The 18921-nt window shown below is 47.4% G+C and overlaps 5 protein-coding genes across 5 annotated transcripts; 2 read left to right on the top strand and 3 right to left on the bottom strand.

The window, feature by feature from the left end:
- Positions 1-1520: 1520 nt before the first annotated feature.
- ONS95_008671 (uncharacterized protein) lies at positions 1521-3519 on the bottom strand (the record flags this gene model as incomplete). Its single annotated transcript, XM_058502214.1, has 3 exons — positions 1521-1879; positions 1925-3419; positions 3469-3519. 3 exons carry the CDS (start codon positions 3517-3519, stop codon positions 1521-1523), a joined length of 1905 nt encoding a protein of 634 aa, XP_058361141.1.
- A 566-nt stretch (positions 3520-4085) lies between these two features.
- LSM3 (U4/U6-U5 snRNP complex subunit lsm3) lies at positions 4086-4546 on the bottom strand (the record flags this gene model as incomplete). The annotated part of the gene is made up of 4 exons (XM_058502215.1): positions 4086-4126; positions 4198-4234; positions 4282-4374; positions 4424-4546. 4 exons carry the CDS (start codon positions 4544-4546, stop codon positions 4086-4088), a joined length of 294 nt encoding a protein of 97 aa, XP_058361142.1.
- Positions 4547-4744: 198 nt separating this feature from the next.
- ONS95_008673 (uncharacterized protein) lies at positions 4745-7334 on the top strand. Its single transcript, XM_058502216.1, has one exon. The coding sequence runs from the start codon at positions 4925-4927 to the stop codon at positions 7271-7273; it is 2349 nt and encodes a 782-aa protein (XP_058361143.1). The 5' UTR covers positions 4745-4924; the 3' UTR covers positions 7274-7334.
- A 2485-nt stretch (positions 7335-9819) lies between these two features.
- ONS95_008674 (uncharacterized protein) lies at positions 9820-11377 on the top strand. Its single transcript, XM_058502217.1, has one exon. It carries the CDS (start codon positions 9868-9870, stop codon positions 10972-10974), a length of 1107 nt encoding a protein of 368 aa, XP_058361144.1. The 5' UTR covers positions 9820-9867; the 3' UTR covers positions 10975-11377.
- Positions 11378-11893: 516 nt separating this feature from the next.
- On the bottom strand, positions 11894-13217 carry ONS95_008675 (uncharacterized protein). Its single transcript, XM_058502218.1, has 2 exons — positions 12718-13217; positions 11894-12577 (listed from the first exon to the last, which is right to left on the bottom strand). Exons 1-2 carry the CDS (start codon positions 13099-13101, stop codon positions 12080-12082), a joined length of 882 nt encoding a protein of 293 aa, XP_058361145.1. The 5' UTR covers positions 13102-13217; the 3' UTR covers positions 11894-12079.
- Between the last annotated feature and the right edge of the window lie 5704 nt (positions 13218-18921).

Here is an 18921-nt window from a genome sequence, read left to right on the forward strand (position 1 = left end):
GCCCAGTGCCCAGCCGCAGTTGGGGTGACATGGCCTCGCATGGGCAGGCGAGGCAGGCTGAGGTCCAGCAGTGGTGATCGAAACAGTGGAGTGCAGGGTAGTTCCCGTTAGGTTGGCTTGGGCGAATTTGCGACGTGGATGTGGACGTGGCACATGTCCAGGACCCTGATCCTACCTCCTAAGGTACAGTACTGTAAATTACCTACAGTACTCGTACCTTCACCGAGCCTCCCACCCAACCCAGTTGCCATGATTCAACCAGGGGAAAGTTGGCATCGGGAGCCAGACCGAGGCGAAAACCCAGGTGGATCCCTAGTACACACATAGGGAAATATATATATATATATATATTAATTTTAATTAAATACGATCGAGAATCCTGGTTTGTCGATACTTGGCTGGGGTTGGATGTCAAGCTCAGCTTATCTTGACCCTGCGATAGGTAACGTTAGGTAGGGTAGGTACCTTTTAGGTATCTGCCTGTCTGCCCCTCCAAGCTCTATCCAACTCATCGCCATGACACAACTTTTAGTACCTAGGTAGCAGTGCCTATACCTACCTACCTACCTACCTATGTTATTCCAAATTATGTCTATGCATCTATTTACCAGGTAACAATTAATGGCTTTATTTCCATGTACTGTACTGTAGATTGATGGCTACGCCGACTAACAGAATTTCCCCGCAACCAGGTCTAAGGTAAGGAAGGTCTCAGGGCACTACGACTCCGCTCCGTTTCGTTTCAACATGTACAGTAGTCGAGACAGTACAGTACAGTGATGCATCCTTGAACAATGACGCACATGCACCCTCGTCATAACACCGTCATTCCCGCGCCGGCATGCTGTACTACTGAACGCCACTCGAGCCACTCGAGCCACTCTACCGCCTACGCCTGCGTAGAGTATTAACCTTACCCCACGGTCCACGGAGTAAATTATTCCAGCTGTGGCTGTGCAGGACATCTGGGCTCCCTCCCTGGACTCTTCCATTGTTCTTGTTTCGCTTTCAGACAGACGACAGACTGACATAAAGACGTCAATATGCATGGCTGTGAGCATGTGAAAGACGTATTATTGCAGGAATCATGGACGGCATGTGATGGAACGGCCCGGCCACATGTCAAACCGCAGACTTAGGCAGACATTAATAGCATACTCGAAAACGGTTTCGTCAGGCAACGGGTCGCATCAGTGGTTACTGTCACACCTACATTAACTAGCGGAAGTACAGTAGAGGTGGAAGTCTGGTTCAGTATCAGATGCAATAATGTAAAGAAAGCGTAGAATTTAGAGGCTACGAATTTTACTTGGACGGGGCACTCCCGTCATACAAGAAGCGCCACGCCCACACCCATGCAAACCTACCTCTATTGCAACTCCAAAACTCCATGTCCGTCAGCTGAAATCTCCATGCAATGAACTATAGCACTGTGTTGCCCATGGCTTGACACGGCAGCAATAGCGAATGCGCTCCAATCGCCAAATAACAGGAAAAGAAAATAACAAAGAAGATACTCCTCATGCCCTGCTTCCAGCCTGCCCAAGCTGCTCCTCAGCAGGCTGCCCCTCCTCCCAATTACCGCCAACTTTGCCGTTCTGATCCTTAACAGCATCGGGGTTCAGTGGCTTAGTAAAGTCATACCCGACACTTTTCACGATCCCTAGACCTTTCGTCCGGCCTTCCCTAAAGAGAAGTCGGTCGCCTGGAGCGAGGTACTCCGGTCTCTGGACGAAGCGGAATGCGACGAGTGCTCGGTCCCCAGTTCGGATGTACTGGCGATCAATGTCGATGATCGCACAGGTCTGTGAGACTGGGCCGACATGGAGCATAGCTTGGTATTTGGTTTTAATGGTGGTTGCGTGTGAGAGGATGAGGACTGTTGATCATTAGTGATACTTGAGAAGCCGGGTTTTAGTCTTACCTTCAGCGACGAACTCTCGGTACACCTTGGGAGCGCTCTGCTCAAGTTTTGGCAAGACTACCATCCCCTTTCGCACATCTTTCCGCCTGACACGTTTCAGCGCGAAAGACGCAGACTGTCCCGCTGATGCAGCTGGCACTGGTATTCGTTTCCGCTCGATGGATCTGATACTGGTAGTTGTGAACTGGCCCAGGGAATCTGGACCGATCAAGACCGTATCGCCTCCGTGAATGACTCCGCTTTTGACGATACCAGAAACAACGGTACCAACGAATGGCACCGAAAATGTATCATTGACGTGGAACTCGAATGGAGCTTCAGCATCGTAGTGGCCATGATGTGGGAGAATATTAAGGAATGCTCGTACGAGATCCAGAGACTCTCCTGTGACATTGGAGACTTGGAAGATAGGGCATATCCGCTGGGACACGAACTGAGTAGCGGTATTGATACACTCTTCCTTATTCTTGATGAATATAGGGATTTTCCTCGCTCCAGGACTTTTCAGAATCTTGGTAATTTGCTGCACAGTCTGCTCTAAGATTTGTGGCGGACAGATATCAATTTTGGTGATCACAACCATGACTGGGACATTCAGAGCCAAGGCGATACCCAAATGCTCTTTGCTCATACCAATGAGACCGTTGTTGGCAGCCACCATCAGTAGACAGTAATTCGGGCTTGATGACAAGAGCCCAAAGACTGTGGTTCGAAGGTAACGCTCATGACCAGCCAAATCAGTGAAAGTGATGACTTTGGCAGCGCGTTTGCCAATCTCCTCCCAAGAGAGTTTTCGCCCAGGGACTTCAGCGGTGATAACCTTGCCCAGAGTGTCGAACCCCATGATCTCCATTCCGACGGAACTAGTTCTTCCACTCTCAATCTCATGCTTGTGGCGAAAAAGGTTGACACGAGCTTTCCCTCGTCCATCATCCAGACCTCCTTTGACTAAGACTCCCAACATGGTACTTTTCCCAGCATCAACATTTCCCACGACTGCTATTCGAGTCTCAACAACCTCTTCCACAGTTGCTGGGTGCTGTCTGACCAGTATTTTCCCACTGCAATCCTTCTCCTTCTCGTTGGCCGCACTCTCTGCTTCCTCCTCCCCACCAACGTGTTTCGTGAGTAGAACCTGGCAATCCGACCGTACTTCCTTCGCAGCTTCCTTTAGTCTCTTGACAGCAACATCCCACTCATCTTTCGTCAAAGCCATAGACTCTCCATTGTTCTCGAACCCAATTTCAAAAATAGTCTCGCCATGTCCTTCTTCTATTCGTCCTTCTAGCAAGTTGACCAGTGTTGTAAAAGGGTCCTCGTCGTGGTTTAGGAGGAGCTCTTTTAATCGCACAGCTGGAGAGGCATCTGCCAGGTCCAGGGAGTCTAGGATGTCGAGCTCAGAGTGCTCTTCAACGACTGTGGACACGGTTGATGCGCCGGGTGGGTATCGCAGCTTCTGTTGTTTCTCGACGTAGTCTGCGAATTCGCTCAAGGCCTGGGTCCTTGTTAACTTGAGAATCCTCAAATCGAGTAGATGCAAATACCGTCTCGCCTTTCCGCCGCTCATGTGGAAGGTGTTTGGCCTTTGTTGCCATGGTGGGGTAGTTTGATACTTTAGTCTTCGTATCCAGATGTTTGAGTGGCTCTTTAGTGTATGTGTAAGATCATCTGGCTGGTATGCAGTGAACCCACTTGAATTCAGTCTTAGGGGAATATCGATGTCTATAACTTGCGAGCGTGGACGAAGAGGGGGGATGTTGGGTGTTAATATGCTTTAGGATGACTCTTCCGGGGAAGGAAAAGAGGAGAGCTTTATCGATAACGCTGCAGGAGTCGTTGAATCATCACATGGAGCTTGAGTCACTGGAGGTATTTGAAACATCCTGGGACTGTGCCCTATTATCATTCATTTAGTTGTGTCTTCTGATTTCCATTCATGCTAGATGACTGTTTATGGGCCTCGATGGAAGCTCATTGTCTCTGCATTGCATGCAGTACATTGACATGCGAAAGAACCGTTGGTGTACCCCGCCATCCACTACCATGCATCAACAACATGCATTATGCGCCTCCAATGGTATTTTTCCATGTCCTTGAAATGCACCAAAGTCTATTACCACTTCTTCTTCCCATTTTGCTCGATTTTCAATGCAGGATGCGATCATGATGGTCCTTGAGGAGAGATGAGTACCACGCTGTCGCCTATGCAAACAGTCAGTAAATACTGCTCAATTTGGCTCGCTGCCCTGAAGCACAACACCATTTGAACATACCTCTTACGAACAACATCTCGGACTTCTTGTGAATTGTCTATTGGTGTACTTTAGCAAAGCCCCCCTGCGCATTTGTTGTCGTACCTTGACGGTCTCCTCTTCATCCTCGTCCTCTTCCACGACATAGATCGTCTCCTCCACATCTCCTAGTACCAGATTGCAATGGCTGTCATATGCCTAAGCTTCATCAGCAGGTATTTTGGCCCTTGTGGATGGCAATACTGACATGGAGTCTGCCTTTCAACTCTCTGTCTCCCCTCAGCTTTACAAACACAATCTCGTCCAAGCACAGGCGCACAAGATCAAGTGGCTCTGCGGGGGCAGAAGCTCCGTCGTCGGCGTCAGCCATCCTGTATAAAAGTGGCGGAGGATTTTGATTAAGGCTGTAGTTGTGGTAGTTGTGTTGACCTGGCTTGACTGATCTAGAATCCAATCCTTGTGCTGCAGCTCAGCTCACGCGTAAATTTCGAGATGTCGGTGGTCGGCGTTATGTGCCCGATATTTGAGGTGTCAACTTTGCGAGTTCATCGCAAGTCAAGGTTCAAGTTCTCCACCGAAGCTTTGAACTTCATCTGAATATCAACACGAACTCAATTTGCTCTTCTCCACTTGAGATCCACTCTCCCCTCTCCACTCATCTCCTCCACTTCCGTCTCCGCCTCCTCAATTTCCCCGGATTAACAATTGACTTCAAAGTCAAAATGTTGATACACCACAATCAAAGCCCATGAGCGCGTTCCTTCTTAAACTGGAGGCAATCGAGTCTCGAATAGCTTCATACTCCTCTCCATGTGGTATACAAGGTCGTGTCCATGGTATTCGATTTCGACAATGTCTCCACAAGTACCGGCTTCCAGCTGTGAATTCACGACATTCATCTGCAACTAGACCGCCAGAGATTAAGATACGCAGATACCAAAGTCAAGCTGAAGGAAGGGTGGAAAGCCCTTGGAAACCTAAGTTTGATGCTTCAGGGACAGACACTGTGGCATACAAGGACCGGGAGAATTTTAGTTCTGGCTTCAAGGAGCTCGAAGGTTCAGCAGACACTCTTAACGGCAGTGAGGAGCCTGTAAGCAATAACCCTGGATCGGTCTCCATTGAACCCATTCCCGGCCCGGTGCGAAAAACATGGCAGCGAGGCATCGGCTACTATGTTAAGTCACAGGTACGCCCGTCAAGGAGGGCAGAGGTGGGTGCTACTGGTGACGTGTTACCAATACTGCCTCATGGAGCTCGAGATGTACCTACAGCCAGCATTGAGCAACAGAAAGAGGCTCTTTTTTCGGCCTTGCGGACCCGAGATCCTCATGCCGTCATGAAAGTTATGCTGGAGTTGGCTGCATTCGATAGTAGGGAGCCGTCGGCACTGATGTCACTGCCCCCGTCAGCTTTTTCCGAGGTTCTGCGTTGCATGGATCCGAAGCACTTTCTCACCCGTCATTCGCAAATCTATAAATCAGCTGGCCCATACACAATGAAAGTTCTCGGATTGGATCACCATTTCCAGAAAGAAGACTATTACTACTTCTGCAGCATTTTTTTGGCTCAAGTCAAGGACGTCATAAATACTCGAAGGCCATGGTGGCCGCTAGCTTTATCGGATTACAAGTACCTACTCAAGTGTGCCTGCTCCATTGGTCATGCAAAAGCAGCAGAGGAAATCTGGCGGAGCATGACTCTGCCATATACGGAGTGGACGGTTGATGGAACACAGATCAAGCGAGAGCCATTGGATCCAGATTTGGAATGTTACAATCTGTTTCTGACCGTGATGTGTTGGCGAGAAAATAATAACCCAACTCAGAGATATCGACTGCGAGTAATACCGCTCAATCTTGCTCCACGCCACCGGGAGGATATTCCAAATGAGCTCAACGGCCATCGCGTTGGGTCTAATCATGGTATCAAAGCCCAGGTATCTAGGGTCTTTCGGAGAATGGTTCAGGCTGGAATAGCTGGCAACGAGGAGACTTTCTGTTTGTTGATGACTGCGTTTGCCCGCGAGGGTGACATGCTCGGTGTTGAAGCGATTCTCAAGAAGGTTTGGTCGATTCATGTCCCTGCTCTGATGGCTGGGAATGAGGCAGAACTTCTACCGGCTACGAACTACCTTTCAAGCTCACCATTCTACCCTTCGAAACACTTTCTATTCACCATCTGTCACATATATGGCATAAACAACCGTATCCCAACCGCTCTATCGCTCATCGATTATATCTCGCGCCAATATTCACTACCAGTGCCCCTCGAAGCTTGGGACGAATTGCTCGAATGGACTTTCGTCCTATCCAACAAGACCATCCTTCGCCGGAAATGGCGAGGTAGAGATGGCATCTCACGAGACATCGGCAGGCAAATCGGTGAGCTCCCACCCGAAGCCGTGAGCAACCTCTGGCAAACCATGATCTCCGAACCATACAACGTCCAACCAACCATGGAAATGTACGACAGGTATATGACGAACCTCCTGTACCGCCAACGCTTTGGAGAAATGCAGACTCGCATGGAAGAAGCCCGGGAATTACTAAAGAAAGATGTTCGCAACTTGACAAGGAAGAACATCGCTTTCAAAACTTCCATGCGACGATCTACCTCAAGTATCATAACCGAGAAACGCGCACGAGACGCAGTCTTAGCCCTTCTTCACGTGAACCGAAATCGCCAATATATCAAACGATGGGTCCGTCTCCTCCTCACACGGGGCTCCTACACACTCAAGAGATCCGATTCTTGGTCTTCGCAAAATGTCCCTACTATTCTGGAGAAATGGTCGCTCTTCTTGCCCAAGCTAGTGAAATACTCCATACAGACAGGTCATGTGGTTCTTGATACGCAGGTTGAGGGGAATCAGCGGCGCAGGCATATACGACGAATCAACCGCGGCCTGGGATTTGGGAGGAGACCTGTTTCCAGGACCAAATCTTGGCATCAAAAGGTTTTCAAAGAGAGGAGGATTTTTTCTTTTGGGGACCAAGGGACTGTTGAGACTGGTGACGCGAAAGATAGTGGTGGTCCTGCTGTGCAGAGTACGAGTGCACATGGTCTTGATGATGAAGACGATGATGAGGATTGATGCATATACCGTGTATATATCACTGAAGTATAAGTGTTAATAAAAGTACAGTGTACAGTATAAACTCTAGCCTCTTCCGAGCACTTTCTTTTTCGTCCACGTAATGCAGCACCAGTGGAATCCTCGTAGAGGTTAATTGCACTCCACAAGTCCTGGTTTCTGCGAGGGCTGCCTTTGCTTGCTGTGTAGCCTGAATATCACTCTCTGATTGAGTATCTGTTGCTTGCAAACCCCAGTCTCGTTGCCATCGTCAGGTCACTGGCATGCTCCTCAGAGCAAAGCACTTCTGGCCCAGTCAATACTTGAAACCCCGCTATGCCTTCATTGATTCTTCTAGAGCAATTACTCCAGCAGCTCAGGAGAAGTGCATCAACAGATCGTAATAAGAATATCTTCATGTCAGTGTGGCAGTCAGCCTGCCAAATGGCCGAGAAACAGATACGAAACTGGCTTTCGACTGTCAAGTTGGCGGTAACACGCCATCTACGTACTGAGCCCTGAGCCACGGTCATAAGAAACCGAGAGGATCCTCCTCAAATTGTGATCAACTCGCTGTGCTTCTGTTGGCATGTTGCAGAAAGCAGAGTGTGTCTCAAGCTCGCAACACATCCAATCCGAAATGCGAAATCGCCCTAGGATCAACCCCCCATGAATTGTATAGCTCGATATCCCCAGGGTACTGGGTTTACAACTGCAGCATCCTATCCGCAATCTCCGCATCAGCGGTACTAACCTCCCTATTAACTGTGTGATTGTTGCTAATGTCTTCCGCCATAGCAACGATTTGAGACTCTTCGGTGGCTGAGACGTCAACTTCTTGGATTGGTTGCGAGACTTCGGTCTTCTCAACCACACTGGTGACGATGGGCTTGAGATCGCTGCCAAGTTCTTGTCAATTACTTCCGTGTTTTTTCTACAGTTCTGTATTATTCTGGTGAAGTTGGAGGGCAAGGACGAAGATAATATGTGGACCTATGATAGAGCGCTATGTACTCCACGATTTGCTTGCCAAGATCAGTGTTTAGACAAAGTAGAGAGCGCAAGGTCGATTGATATCAGCATGCAGTGTAACAAGACTTAAGTACTTTCCAAAAACCTGCTAAAGACACTTTCCGCAAACGAGTATCATTTCCAAAGAATATTGAACAACTCTGAGTCTTCAGTATTGGAAGGTGTGAATACTCTTAATGAGATCGATGAAGTTTCAATATAAGCACAGGGATAAGTGCCTGATCTGCCCGTCTGGCAGTATTGTACCATTGATAAAATTGTTGGCTTCTGTGGGCCGGTACTTGCATCATTGCCAGAATGACTCTCAACCACAGGGAGATACAGAGAGACGTAAATCTAAAACCATCCCACTCTGGGATAGTGTCAAATCGTTCGATTAATTAATTATAAAGGCTTGGCGGGGACTGTCCTCGATATCTTACAGTGTGGTTTGAGCATTTCAGCAGTTGGCGCAAGTTGCGCTACTCAATGTCCTTACACTCAAGGCTGGTCAGTTGATCATAATGGCGAGCAAAGTTGAAGCCAAACTTGCCATTGGCATCTTCAATGTAAGGTATGGACCACGTGAGAGCTTCTGGACTAACCCGAGCAAGAAAATAATCCAATAAGTCAGCAAGATCAAAACGTCGACACTCAAGCTCCTGTGATACCGACGAATGGGCGTTTGATGATAATGCCATCGAAAGTTCGCATTTAAACACGAATATCGACACATTCCAGCTCTAGAAATTCAACAGTATCATAATGAGATTGAGGATCTCGATGCGCCAAGAGCAGTCCGGCACTGCTAACTCAGCTCGAACCGCCTACGAGCTGAAGATTATGATGGCTGCGTACTCATGGGCAACCATGCTGAGGGTGGTTTTGATTCACATTATATGCCTGTGCTAAGGAATCACCTCACACATGTCTACAAAGTTTTAGCATCTATGAGTAATGACCGGTTATGGGATGTAAGCTCGACTCAACCACGAGGCGATTTATCGACATCGAAACAAGCACCACCTCAGCTCCCCGCCCGTTCAAGAAATAACTAAAGCACAATACCAATTCTTCAAGAGTCTATGATGAGCCCAATGTAAGTGTTTGAAGCTGTTTGGTTATTTGATGGCAGTGTTCCAAGCGGTCCACTCGCGATCCGTTTTTTGAAACAAGCCTGGAACTCAAACTTCTTTCGCGAAACTCTTGCGAGCTCAAACAGCGGTGATGCTTGCAATTCGAAGTAGTGATGACACCTACGTACGAAAGAATAAGACGAAAAACAAAAAATTCCCTGTACAAATTCGAAGCTTTCTACACAAGCTCAGGTTTCATTCAGTCAGTGAACGGCCCATATTTTGCTCGGCTTTTTAGCGAGGATTAAGCGAGCAAGCCACGCGGCCATTGCGTTGTTTGGACCAAAGAAATCACGATCTTGACTTGACCAGGTATCGTAGCTAGATAAATTGCCGAGGGGCGTGGGGCGCAACGTGCCGAGGGACACATGTGATGCCTGCATGAGGCAAAGGCGTCTAGTTTAACTATAAACCAGTTATCAACAGCAAGTCTAAGATCGCAGCACAACATGTCAACACACCATAAACATGGTGGCAAAGACTTTCACCACAGCCTCAGAAGCGGGTAATGTTACTACCCATATGGGCACAACTGTCTCTCAAAATTCTAAGGACTCGATGAAATCAACATGGAGAACGTGGGACAGGAAAACCTGGAATCGTGAACAAAAGATTATGGATCTTCTCGGCTTGCACCCGACTGATCTTAATCGGGACGTGCCAGTCTTTGCGAAGACCGACAAAATGGCCTACGTTCCTCATCTAGAGGGCCATAAATGGATTCTATTTCACGCTCTGTGGCCTCTCTTAGTCCACCAAACATATATTTACATCACGGGAAAGAATATGCACTGGCTCGCTGCCTTTGCCTTCTACTCCATAACTTACAAATTCAACGCAATTCGCGAAATCCACAAGATGCGAGAGTTGGGTCATCAATACGGCTACCTCGATGGTGACAAGCATGAGCGAGACCAAGTTCCAGATTCTCGCACGAAAGAGGTACTTCACTCGCTCACTTCCACTGCAACGATACGCCCAATCGTGAGTTGTTTCCTGGCATACGCAACGAGTCAAGATCCCTTGTCGACATTCAGCTGGTATCTTCCTCTGGAGATCGGTGCGTACGGGGTCATATTGGATTTCTGGTTCTACTGGTACCACCGTGTTATGCACGAGAACGAGGCCCTCTGGCGATTCCACCGAACTCACCACCTCACCAAGCACCCGTCACCACTCCTCAGTCTCTACGCCGACTCGGTACAGGAGGTCTTCGACATCATCGGCATTCCGATAATCACATACGGGACAATGCGTTTAATGGGTCTGCCCATGGGCTTTACGGACTGGTGGATCTGCCAACAGTACATTGTGTTTACCGAACTATGGGGTCACAGCGGTCTAAGGCTGTACATCACGCCACCTACGACTCTCACTCCTGTGCTAAGATTGTTCGACGCTGAGTTGTTGACGGAGGATCACGATCTCCACCACCGCAAAGGATGGAAGAACAGTCATAATTACGGCAAGCAAACTCGACTTTGGGATCGTTTGTTCGGTACATGTCACGATAGAATCGAAGCAGTGGAGAGCAATATTGACTGGGATACCGCAGTATCGTTGTCACTTTGGTAATATCTTTGGGCTCGATTCTTTCGGGATTATTGCTTGGTATGGCTAGGATTTGGCTTCCTGTTGTAGCTGCATCTTCGCCCTACGGGCAAAAGGGAGAGATCTCCAGGGGAAAATGTTTGGATTCTGCGTTGGTGTACGCGGGGAAGCAGGGTGCAGCCATGTGAAGCCGAGGATTGTGATGAGTGCTGGCGTTACAGTAAATGATGGGTCGTGGGGCAGCGCTGTCGATCATCTAATTGGGCATGGTATGTATTTGGTGTATGGGACAGAGTGTATCAAATTTAGCCGAAGCTCGGCACCTGCATTGTTTTGCTTTGTATACTACCACCACGAGTACCCATTTTGTAGTGATTATAGCTATTGAACGATATCATGGTTACAATACACTATATCTATTATGGCGGAAATTCGCGAAATTGGTGAGACAAGAAGGAAAGAATGTGTTTCGAGATGAATCCATACGTGGGAATGTTTAGACAACTAGCATCTTCTTCTCTTGTAAGACTCCGCGAGAAATCGGCTTTGTCCGAAGTTCATTATATCGAATTCCGACGTAAATAAAACAATGATACCAGATTTTTTCATACTTCAAATCCACACATATTATTCTCTTACCTTTTGATGGAAGCCTCTCATTGTCAAATGTAGTTGGGCATTTTGAACATGGTAACAAGCATTTATTGGTATGTAGCTCGTCACCTCTGAATGATTCTTCGCGGTCAGTTCTATGGGGAGTCCATCGAGGAAAATATGGCAGGGGCTTATGTTCACCTGTTTCAATCAGCAGCTGCATACCTTTCCGACTTGTTAGGTGCTGGTTCTCGGATTTTATTCAGGCATCCTAATCTACAAAAGGATAACCCAGAGAAAGCTCATTCAGACACCATTGTCACTACGAAATATCAATAAGCTGCTTTGATTTCAAGACAATTGATTTCGTTCCATTCTTGTTCCTATCTAATAATGCCCCGTTAAACAGCCCACTAAAGTCCTATGACACAAAAGTAGTCATGTAACAGAATCAAAGTATGTGTCCGACATGTTATGATATTAATCTGATTAACATCCAAGTTTCATGCACCATTACATCCATTGCAGACCAGATTTACAGGAGAATGGCGAGAGCAAGAATGGCAAAGATACCAGTCAAGCCAACCTTGACGGAGGCCCCACTGTTGGGGCTGACCTGAATTGGACCAGTGGACGTGGGATAAGCACTTCCTGTGCTAACAACAACAGGTGCACTGGTTGTTGTTCCAGTTGGGTATGGAACAGCAGCTGTTGACTCAGCACTCTTGGTGGAAGAGACAGCGGGAACGGATCCCTTCGAAGTGGATGGGGATGTTTCTTGGGGAGCCGAACTTGAAGGAGCATTTGTTGCTGAGGCAGACTGGGTGGAGGACTGGGAGGCTGGTGCTGAGGTAGAGCCTGATCCACCCACAAAAGTGACTGAGCTGGCGCAAGAACCGTCAGCGGTCTTGGTAGCGATAGCAGCCTCGAAAGCAGCATCAATGCAAGAAGCTGCAGCATTTCCCCCAGCTTTAGCTCCCTCGGGGGACCCGGCGATCAAAGCAGCGGCGAAGTCGGAGGATTCAGTTCGGAGCTATATGTGGTATCAGAATTGCAACTATACAATAAACGGTACTTGAGAACATCTCAGTGAGTTAAATAAGTGAGGTAGATAGCTACCCTTTTAAAACGGGCTCATGAGTATCACAGGATGTATGGAATTGGGAAACCAACCGAAGCCAAGTTACCAGCAACGACAAACTGGACACCAGCAGAGGTGAATGCCGCATCCTTCGACACCACAGCATTGAGAGATGTAACAATGTTTGGAATGAGACTCTTGACAGCAGCTAGAATAGATTGGGCCTCAGAGTCAGAGACTGAAGTGGTAGCCTTCGCGTCGGTGGTTCCCTTCTTGATCGCATCCGAAAGACTGCTCTCAGCAGCGATGAGTGCCGCAGCGCCGCTGATATCGTTAAAAGCATTGACAGCGGTCGTCAGGCTTTGTGTATCCGAGTCGATAGTCTTGATATCGGCGAGGACAGTGGCTGCATCGCGGGCGAGGATAGCAGCATTACCAGTAGCGGCAAGTGCAAGAATGACAGCGGAGGACTTCATTTTGAATAAGCGGTTGAATTCTGCGGAACGAAGGTAGGCGCTGAGATTTTATTCCGAGTTGAAGCAAATGCAGGTGCGACGAGTGAGGAGTGAGGAATGAGGAATGAGAGAAGATTACGATGAGGGGGGGGGGGGGGGGGGGGGGCGCAACAGCTCCTTGAAGAGCGCCCTTATAGCAATCTTCCATTAGTATCGAGGTCCACAACTCGAGCACGAAATCTTCTTACGGAACGAAAACCGAAAATCATGTGCTCGCCTCGGTTACGCTGAGCTCGCAATCTTCGGAAATTGCGTTGTATTGCATACCGGTAGTTGATGCTCGATACGGAAATGGGTAGTCAGAGCAGGCCCTTCTCACCCCAGACTATTGCGGCGAACTTACCTGTGTTGAACTCTACAGAGCCAGAAGTTGCTATCCCACAGCCAACTAAGTCTGAAATGGCTAGATCTCCTTCTTTACTGTGGTGATGCTCAAATTGCGGAGAAGAGAAGCAGGGACAGTTCCCCAGATTGCCCAAAGAACGCCCGTTCTACACAAATATCTCCATCTTCTATGGAGCGCATAGCAACATGGAAACCACACTACTGCAGATATTCAGACATGCAGCCATGTTCCAATTAGATAATTTCTCGTCTACTCGGAGATTTTGCCTTGTTTCTTGCTGATTGAGGAAAGGACAGGTGTTGGGAAGAATTCAGCATAACCAAGATTTTGTACAAGTGGAAGGTCTAGTCACGAGGGCTACTCTTCCACATTTTTCAGGACTATAACTAACTTTAAATGTTAAAGACTATAGCGTCGTAAATTACTTTAGGAGTCATTGTGCTGAGACCCTGAACCGTGCCTTGTGCTAACCAGCTTAGCATACCGCAGACGAACTATTAGTATCTTACTCGAGCCTCGGGACGATCTTCTGTACTTTGGCTCATATGCAGCTCGTGAAAGCCGAATCCAAGAAATAGAAGCAAAGATACAGCCAGAATCGCTGTAAAAAGGGGTTAACGACTCTCATTTATACCAAAGCCATCAGAAATGTCCCACCTCGCACTGCGATAGACGCTTCTGAATTGCACAGAGCATTGTAGCCCTTTGGAAGGAAACAGCCAGCGAGCACAGACTCAGGAAGCCTCGGAGGGCAGTGGAGGGACTGATCCCCACAGCAATTTTAAGCTTTTCCTCTGATGCGGAGAAACATTCCGTAGACTACTGTAATTTACTCCATTCTCTGCAGCACAAGGATGTTTGTCGATTGAGTCTCCGTTAGTGCTGATTCAAGTCACGAAGCCAAACGAATGAAATGGCCTGCCCCTGTTGTTTATTGTAGCCTGAAAGCTTAGCGAGCACACCATCGCTGCACAAACGATCCAATACAGTTACTCGTCCGAGAGATTCATAGTCACAAGGCACAGGTATGCTCTTCTTTTACGAGGTGAAAGAAAATCAGGGGGCAGAAAGGCGCAACTGAGATTTGTAATTACGTACTTTCACGTAATTCAGTACTACACAAGAAATTGCAGTTTTATTCCTTGCTTGGCGCATTTCCGAAATCCTGGTGTTCTAGGGGTCAGGATGCGGCATGTCAAGACACTTGACTTTTCCCAGCAGGAGTCCGCTGTAAGTGAACATCTACAACAGCACCGACGTATGCAATAATTAATGCTTCCCAGGCAGGACAGCAAGGACAGCGTATGAGAAATATGCATTGGCAAACAAAGACCACGACTGGAAGTCTTTGAGCCAAGCAGCGAGTTTCAATTTACTTTTTTGATCGGAACAATCATTCCAGGTCCTTACGTGTACCTCCAAGTGTGATCTTCTAGGCAATGTCTCCAGTGATGTTGAATTTTTACGAATATGCTCATCAATCCTTACCAACATTCACATTCACTCTGTCGGAGGGATCTGGCCACCTCTTTGGCCTTCCTTCCCCAAACATGGAAATGATCGGGATGAATAAGACGAAACCACCCAAAGGACCCTTATAAATCTCAAACGTTCTCTCAAATAACCCATATTCGCGATCCATCCGGGAACATCAAAGACCAACAGACATGCAATGATAGAGCGGAAACTGCCAATATCAACCAGAGCAGGACCTGCCATATGGGGATAGTGCTCCAGAACATATACAACTCCGATAGAATCGGTCGTAAGCAACCATATGAAATGAATCGTAGTCCAACCACGAATGTTGGCCAACCATACTTACCCGGCTCGTCACTCTCGAGCCTGAACAAGATTTTGCTAATCAAAGATATGACGATCAAAGATATGACAGTAGATGGGATCAAGTTGAGAGCCTGCATCTCAGGATCTCTCCTCCCTCGTCGCTTGGCTGTGAGGTCGGCAAGACTGTCGGCGAGAAAGCCAGAAATGAGGAAACGGCAATGGCAGAAGTTAGCACCGAAAACAGAAGGAAGCCAAGGGCCACGGCCATGGTTCTGCGAGAGGCTGAGGGAAACCGTGTATCTGCAATTAGGGTTACTACGATTTTTGCCAACTTGAGGAGCGTGACGAAGACAATGTGAGGATAGAAGAATATCCGGAGTGTATGGACAAATGCCAACTGCCCTCGTTGACATAGCTGGTCCTCCCCATAAAATTAATTTTCGTTTCCAGGAGTGAGGAGCATGTTCTGTGAGGTCGATGGGAGGCCGTGAGCGGCCACGGGATATACCCTCTCAAATGAATTGTAAGTAGGCAATCAAATAACATATTGGAGGCACACATACTCATTTCATTGTCAGATCGGTAGTAGCGAGTTTCCGACATGAAGAACAACACGCGATCCAGGAAACTCCAGCTGCGATCGCTGTAATGAAGTAGACCCAGTTCCAGTTCACACGAATGATCATCCAAGGGATAGCCATACGCAGGACTACGATTAGAAGCCCCTGGATTCAAAAAACTAAGCTGATGGCCTTATTCCGCTGGTGTAGGAATACCATATCTGATATGACATGTGGAACCAGGCTCTCGACCGTTCCTGCAACAATAGCTCGGATTGATCTGGCACCAAGAAGCGAGGTCAAAGAGGTGCGTGTGTTCAGCCCGTACCGTACCCCCAATAGCAATGAGCCTAGGGCGAGAACCCACGGGCCGTCCAAATTTTGTGGCCAAAGGCATGAAGAGAATATTGGATATTCTTATTATTAACAACGTGAGATACGACAGGACGGAGGAACTTTCTCAGATTGGTGCTCCGACGTTCTGATTGATATCTTCGAGTGCCTTTAAAGAATTAACGTCCTCTGGCAAGTGGATGTATCGAGGGATTTTTTATGATGGTGGATATTCACCTATCGGTGATATTGGACTACGAAGACATGGCTCCGAGAATAATTTCAGCAGCTGCCACCATTACATCAACTGGTATGTCGTCAGCAACTATACTGACCGATTAGATAATAGAGCCGGAGGTTCAAAGACAAAGAGATCCAATCGCTGCGCATGTTCGCCATTTAGGTAAGTTTGGGGGATCCGAGGACATACATATCATCAGCATTTAGCAGTTCAAAAAGGAGAGCTCATCACTACCATTTGGATCATCTGTTAGCATCACGATCAAGTTGAATTTATTGCCCTGATGGAGCGCTGCAGTATGTAATCGATCGACGCGATCTTCATAATCAAATGAGGGTTGTTTCTTGAGGACATTTTCCTGGCGAGAGCCCGGCTCAGGTGAGAATCTCCTCGACGACTCCATGTTCGCAAACGGTAAACTCAAATCAGAATATTGCAGCAAGCGAAGCAAAGAGTTTGAAGGAGCAAATGTGATTTCCCTCAATTGCACAAATAAAACGAGGGACCAAAGATGGACGTTTCTCTTGGGAGAGCTTCCACCTGAATGACAACCATGACCTTAGATACCGAGGGAGCTTACTCACTTATCAAGAGCTAGCTGTTGATCACAAAAAGGTTGGATTTTTACTGTTTAGATACTTCGATCCTGTAGCTTTTTCCCCAAAGCTATTTTCGTACATTACAAGCAATAAGGAAGTTGCTTGCTCCCCACCTTCACTCCACATGTTTCACCCCACAACAGGACACATTAGAGCAAATGAATATAGCATACAGGCTCACATTGAATCCAATCTTAGGTCTAAAGCACAGGGCTCACACCTTGCAAGATTGTTTTGGATTGCAGCTGCACTAAAAAGTCGAAACCCTGGAGTGGCATGATTTCTATGACTAGCCAACACGGCACTAGTCATGTACTGTTGATAGAAGCTAGGTAGTTGTAGGTGAAAGTAGGGAATTGACAGAACAAAGTGAAGTGTGTTCGTTTGTACTGATTCGGACTTCTGTCAGTGACAAGGGACCCATTGGGTCTGGAATATAGTACAAGCTGAAGTGTCCTTAATGTCTTCTGATAAATCCATTCCTGGCGAGGCTGTCTCCATACCAAGGTACTTTCCATGGCATGTGATGCTTGCTATGTGATTTGAGTCTAGATCACGTCATTCTGATCCATTTCCCGTAAAGCTAGAGCGACTGGGAAATATCGTCTTCTGGTGTATTAACATTCCCTATCAACCATTCCTTACAGATAATATCAAATTCACTCGCGAGGCAATCGATGTTTACATCGTCATGAAGTCCTCACTGTTCACCATTGTTATGGCTGCCAGCGCTAATACCTCGTTGTCTTCCATCTTTGCCCAGGCATCACAGCAAATTTCCTCAGATATTTCCCTCGGATATCTCTACAATTGCCAATGATGTGAAAGCATTAATTGATACTATCAATGCTTCTAAGTAAGTTCTCTGTGAGCTTTTCTTCCTTCAGGCTCCTCTAGTGACTGAATTCGCCGTACCTGCCTCGCCCGTGTTCTCGATTCGTTTGGTAAGCCGCAAGAAAAAAAAAATAGAGACTGACCATGTATCAATGTTCAGAGGAAATGCTGCATCCCCAGGTTCCAGTCATGTAAGCCGAGAGCAAACTCGACGATTCTAACAAGCAGAGAGCTACAGATGCGAAGGGAACCTGAACTCTTTTGTATACCGGCGCAACCTTGATTGGGCGCTGTAATTCCTTGATCCCAAAAATCATCCCCTCCGTAAACGCTTTCGTTGGACAGCAGCCAGCTTTTGAGAAGACGGGTCTGGCGGAGGTTGCTTGAAACGATCTGAGCTCCTTGAAGGCTGATACTGTACCAGGGTGTTTGCTAAGGCTCTGATCTCAACCGCCACTTCTGCTTCAAGGGCAGCAGCAAGTTCTGCAAAGGTTTATAGAAATGGAGCTTTCTCGAGTGCTGTTTCCGATTCTACGGCAAAAAAATGCGGCGGAGCAACACAGGTCACTTTGCGTCAGACCCTTCTGGAAGCTCAATCAGTCAGCGGCAATATCTGGTGGACAGACTGCAGCGACGATAGTTACCTGCTATTTCCGCCTCGGCTTCTACGACTACATCATCGACGAATGTAGCTGTACAAACGAATGCGTAAGTGAATTTTCTAATGTTTTTGATCTCTGTGCTAATTCCCATAGTGTTGCATTTCTGCGTATCTTTCTGCCCTTTGTAATTGTGCTTGCCCTACAGGTATCATTGCTAGCACCCAATCTGTGCAAGTCGTCCGGTTGTGAGATCCATACGCGAATCGCCACCAGGCTTGGAGATTGAAACGTCTGAAGTGTCAGATGGGACGATATCACTCTTGAAGGAAGACTTCAATCAGAGCGCACTTTGAATACGGCTTCTGGGTGCATAATTACAAAGTTCGTGATGCAATTGCAACTCCATGAATCTCTGGTTTCAAGAATATTGGGGCTTGGCGATCGCGGATTCCGTATTCCACCCAACTCTAAGGCTCGATTT

The sequence above is a fragment of the Cadophora gregata genome (genome assembly GCF_030347475.1).
Source record: "Cadophora gregata isolate MNR1 chromosome Unknown scaffold_3, whole genome shotgun sequence".
Taxonomy (NCBI): domain Eukaryota; kingdom Fungi; phylum Ascomycota; class Leotiomycetes; order Helotiales; family Ploettnerulaceae; genus Cadophora; species Cadophora gregata.

Bases quoted from the DNA above. Each gene is read 5' to 3' on its own strand.
- ONS95_008675 (XM_058502218.1), bottom strand. From the start codon at position 13,101: ATGAAGTCCTCCGCTGTCATTCTTGCACTTGCCGCTACTGGTAATGCT. The intron at 12,578-12,717 runs GTTGGTTTCCCA...TACCACATATAG, and splicing joins TTGCTGGTAACTTGGCTTCG to CTCCGAACTGAATCCTCCGA.
- ONS95_008673 (XM_058502216.1), top strand. From the start codon at position 4,925: ATGAGCGCGTTCCTTCTTAAACTGGAGGCAATCGAGTCTCGAATAGCT.
- ONS95_008674 (XM_058502217.1), top strand. From the start codon at position 9,868: ATGGTGGCAAAGACTTTCACCACAGCCTCAGAAGCGGGTAATGTTACT.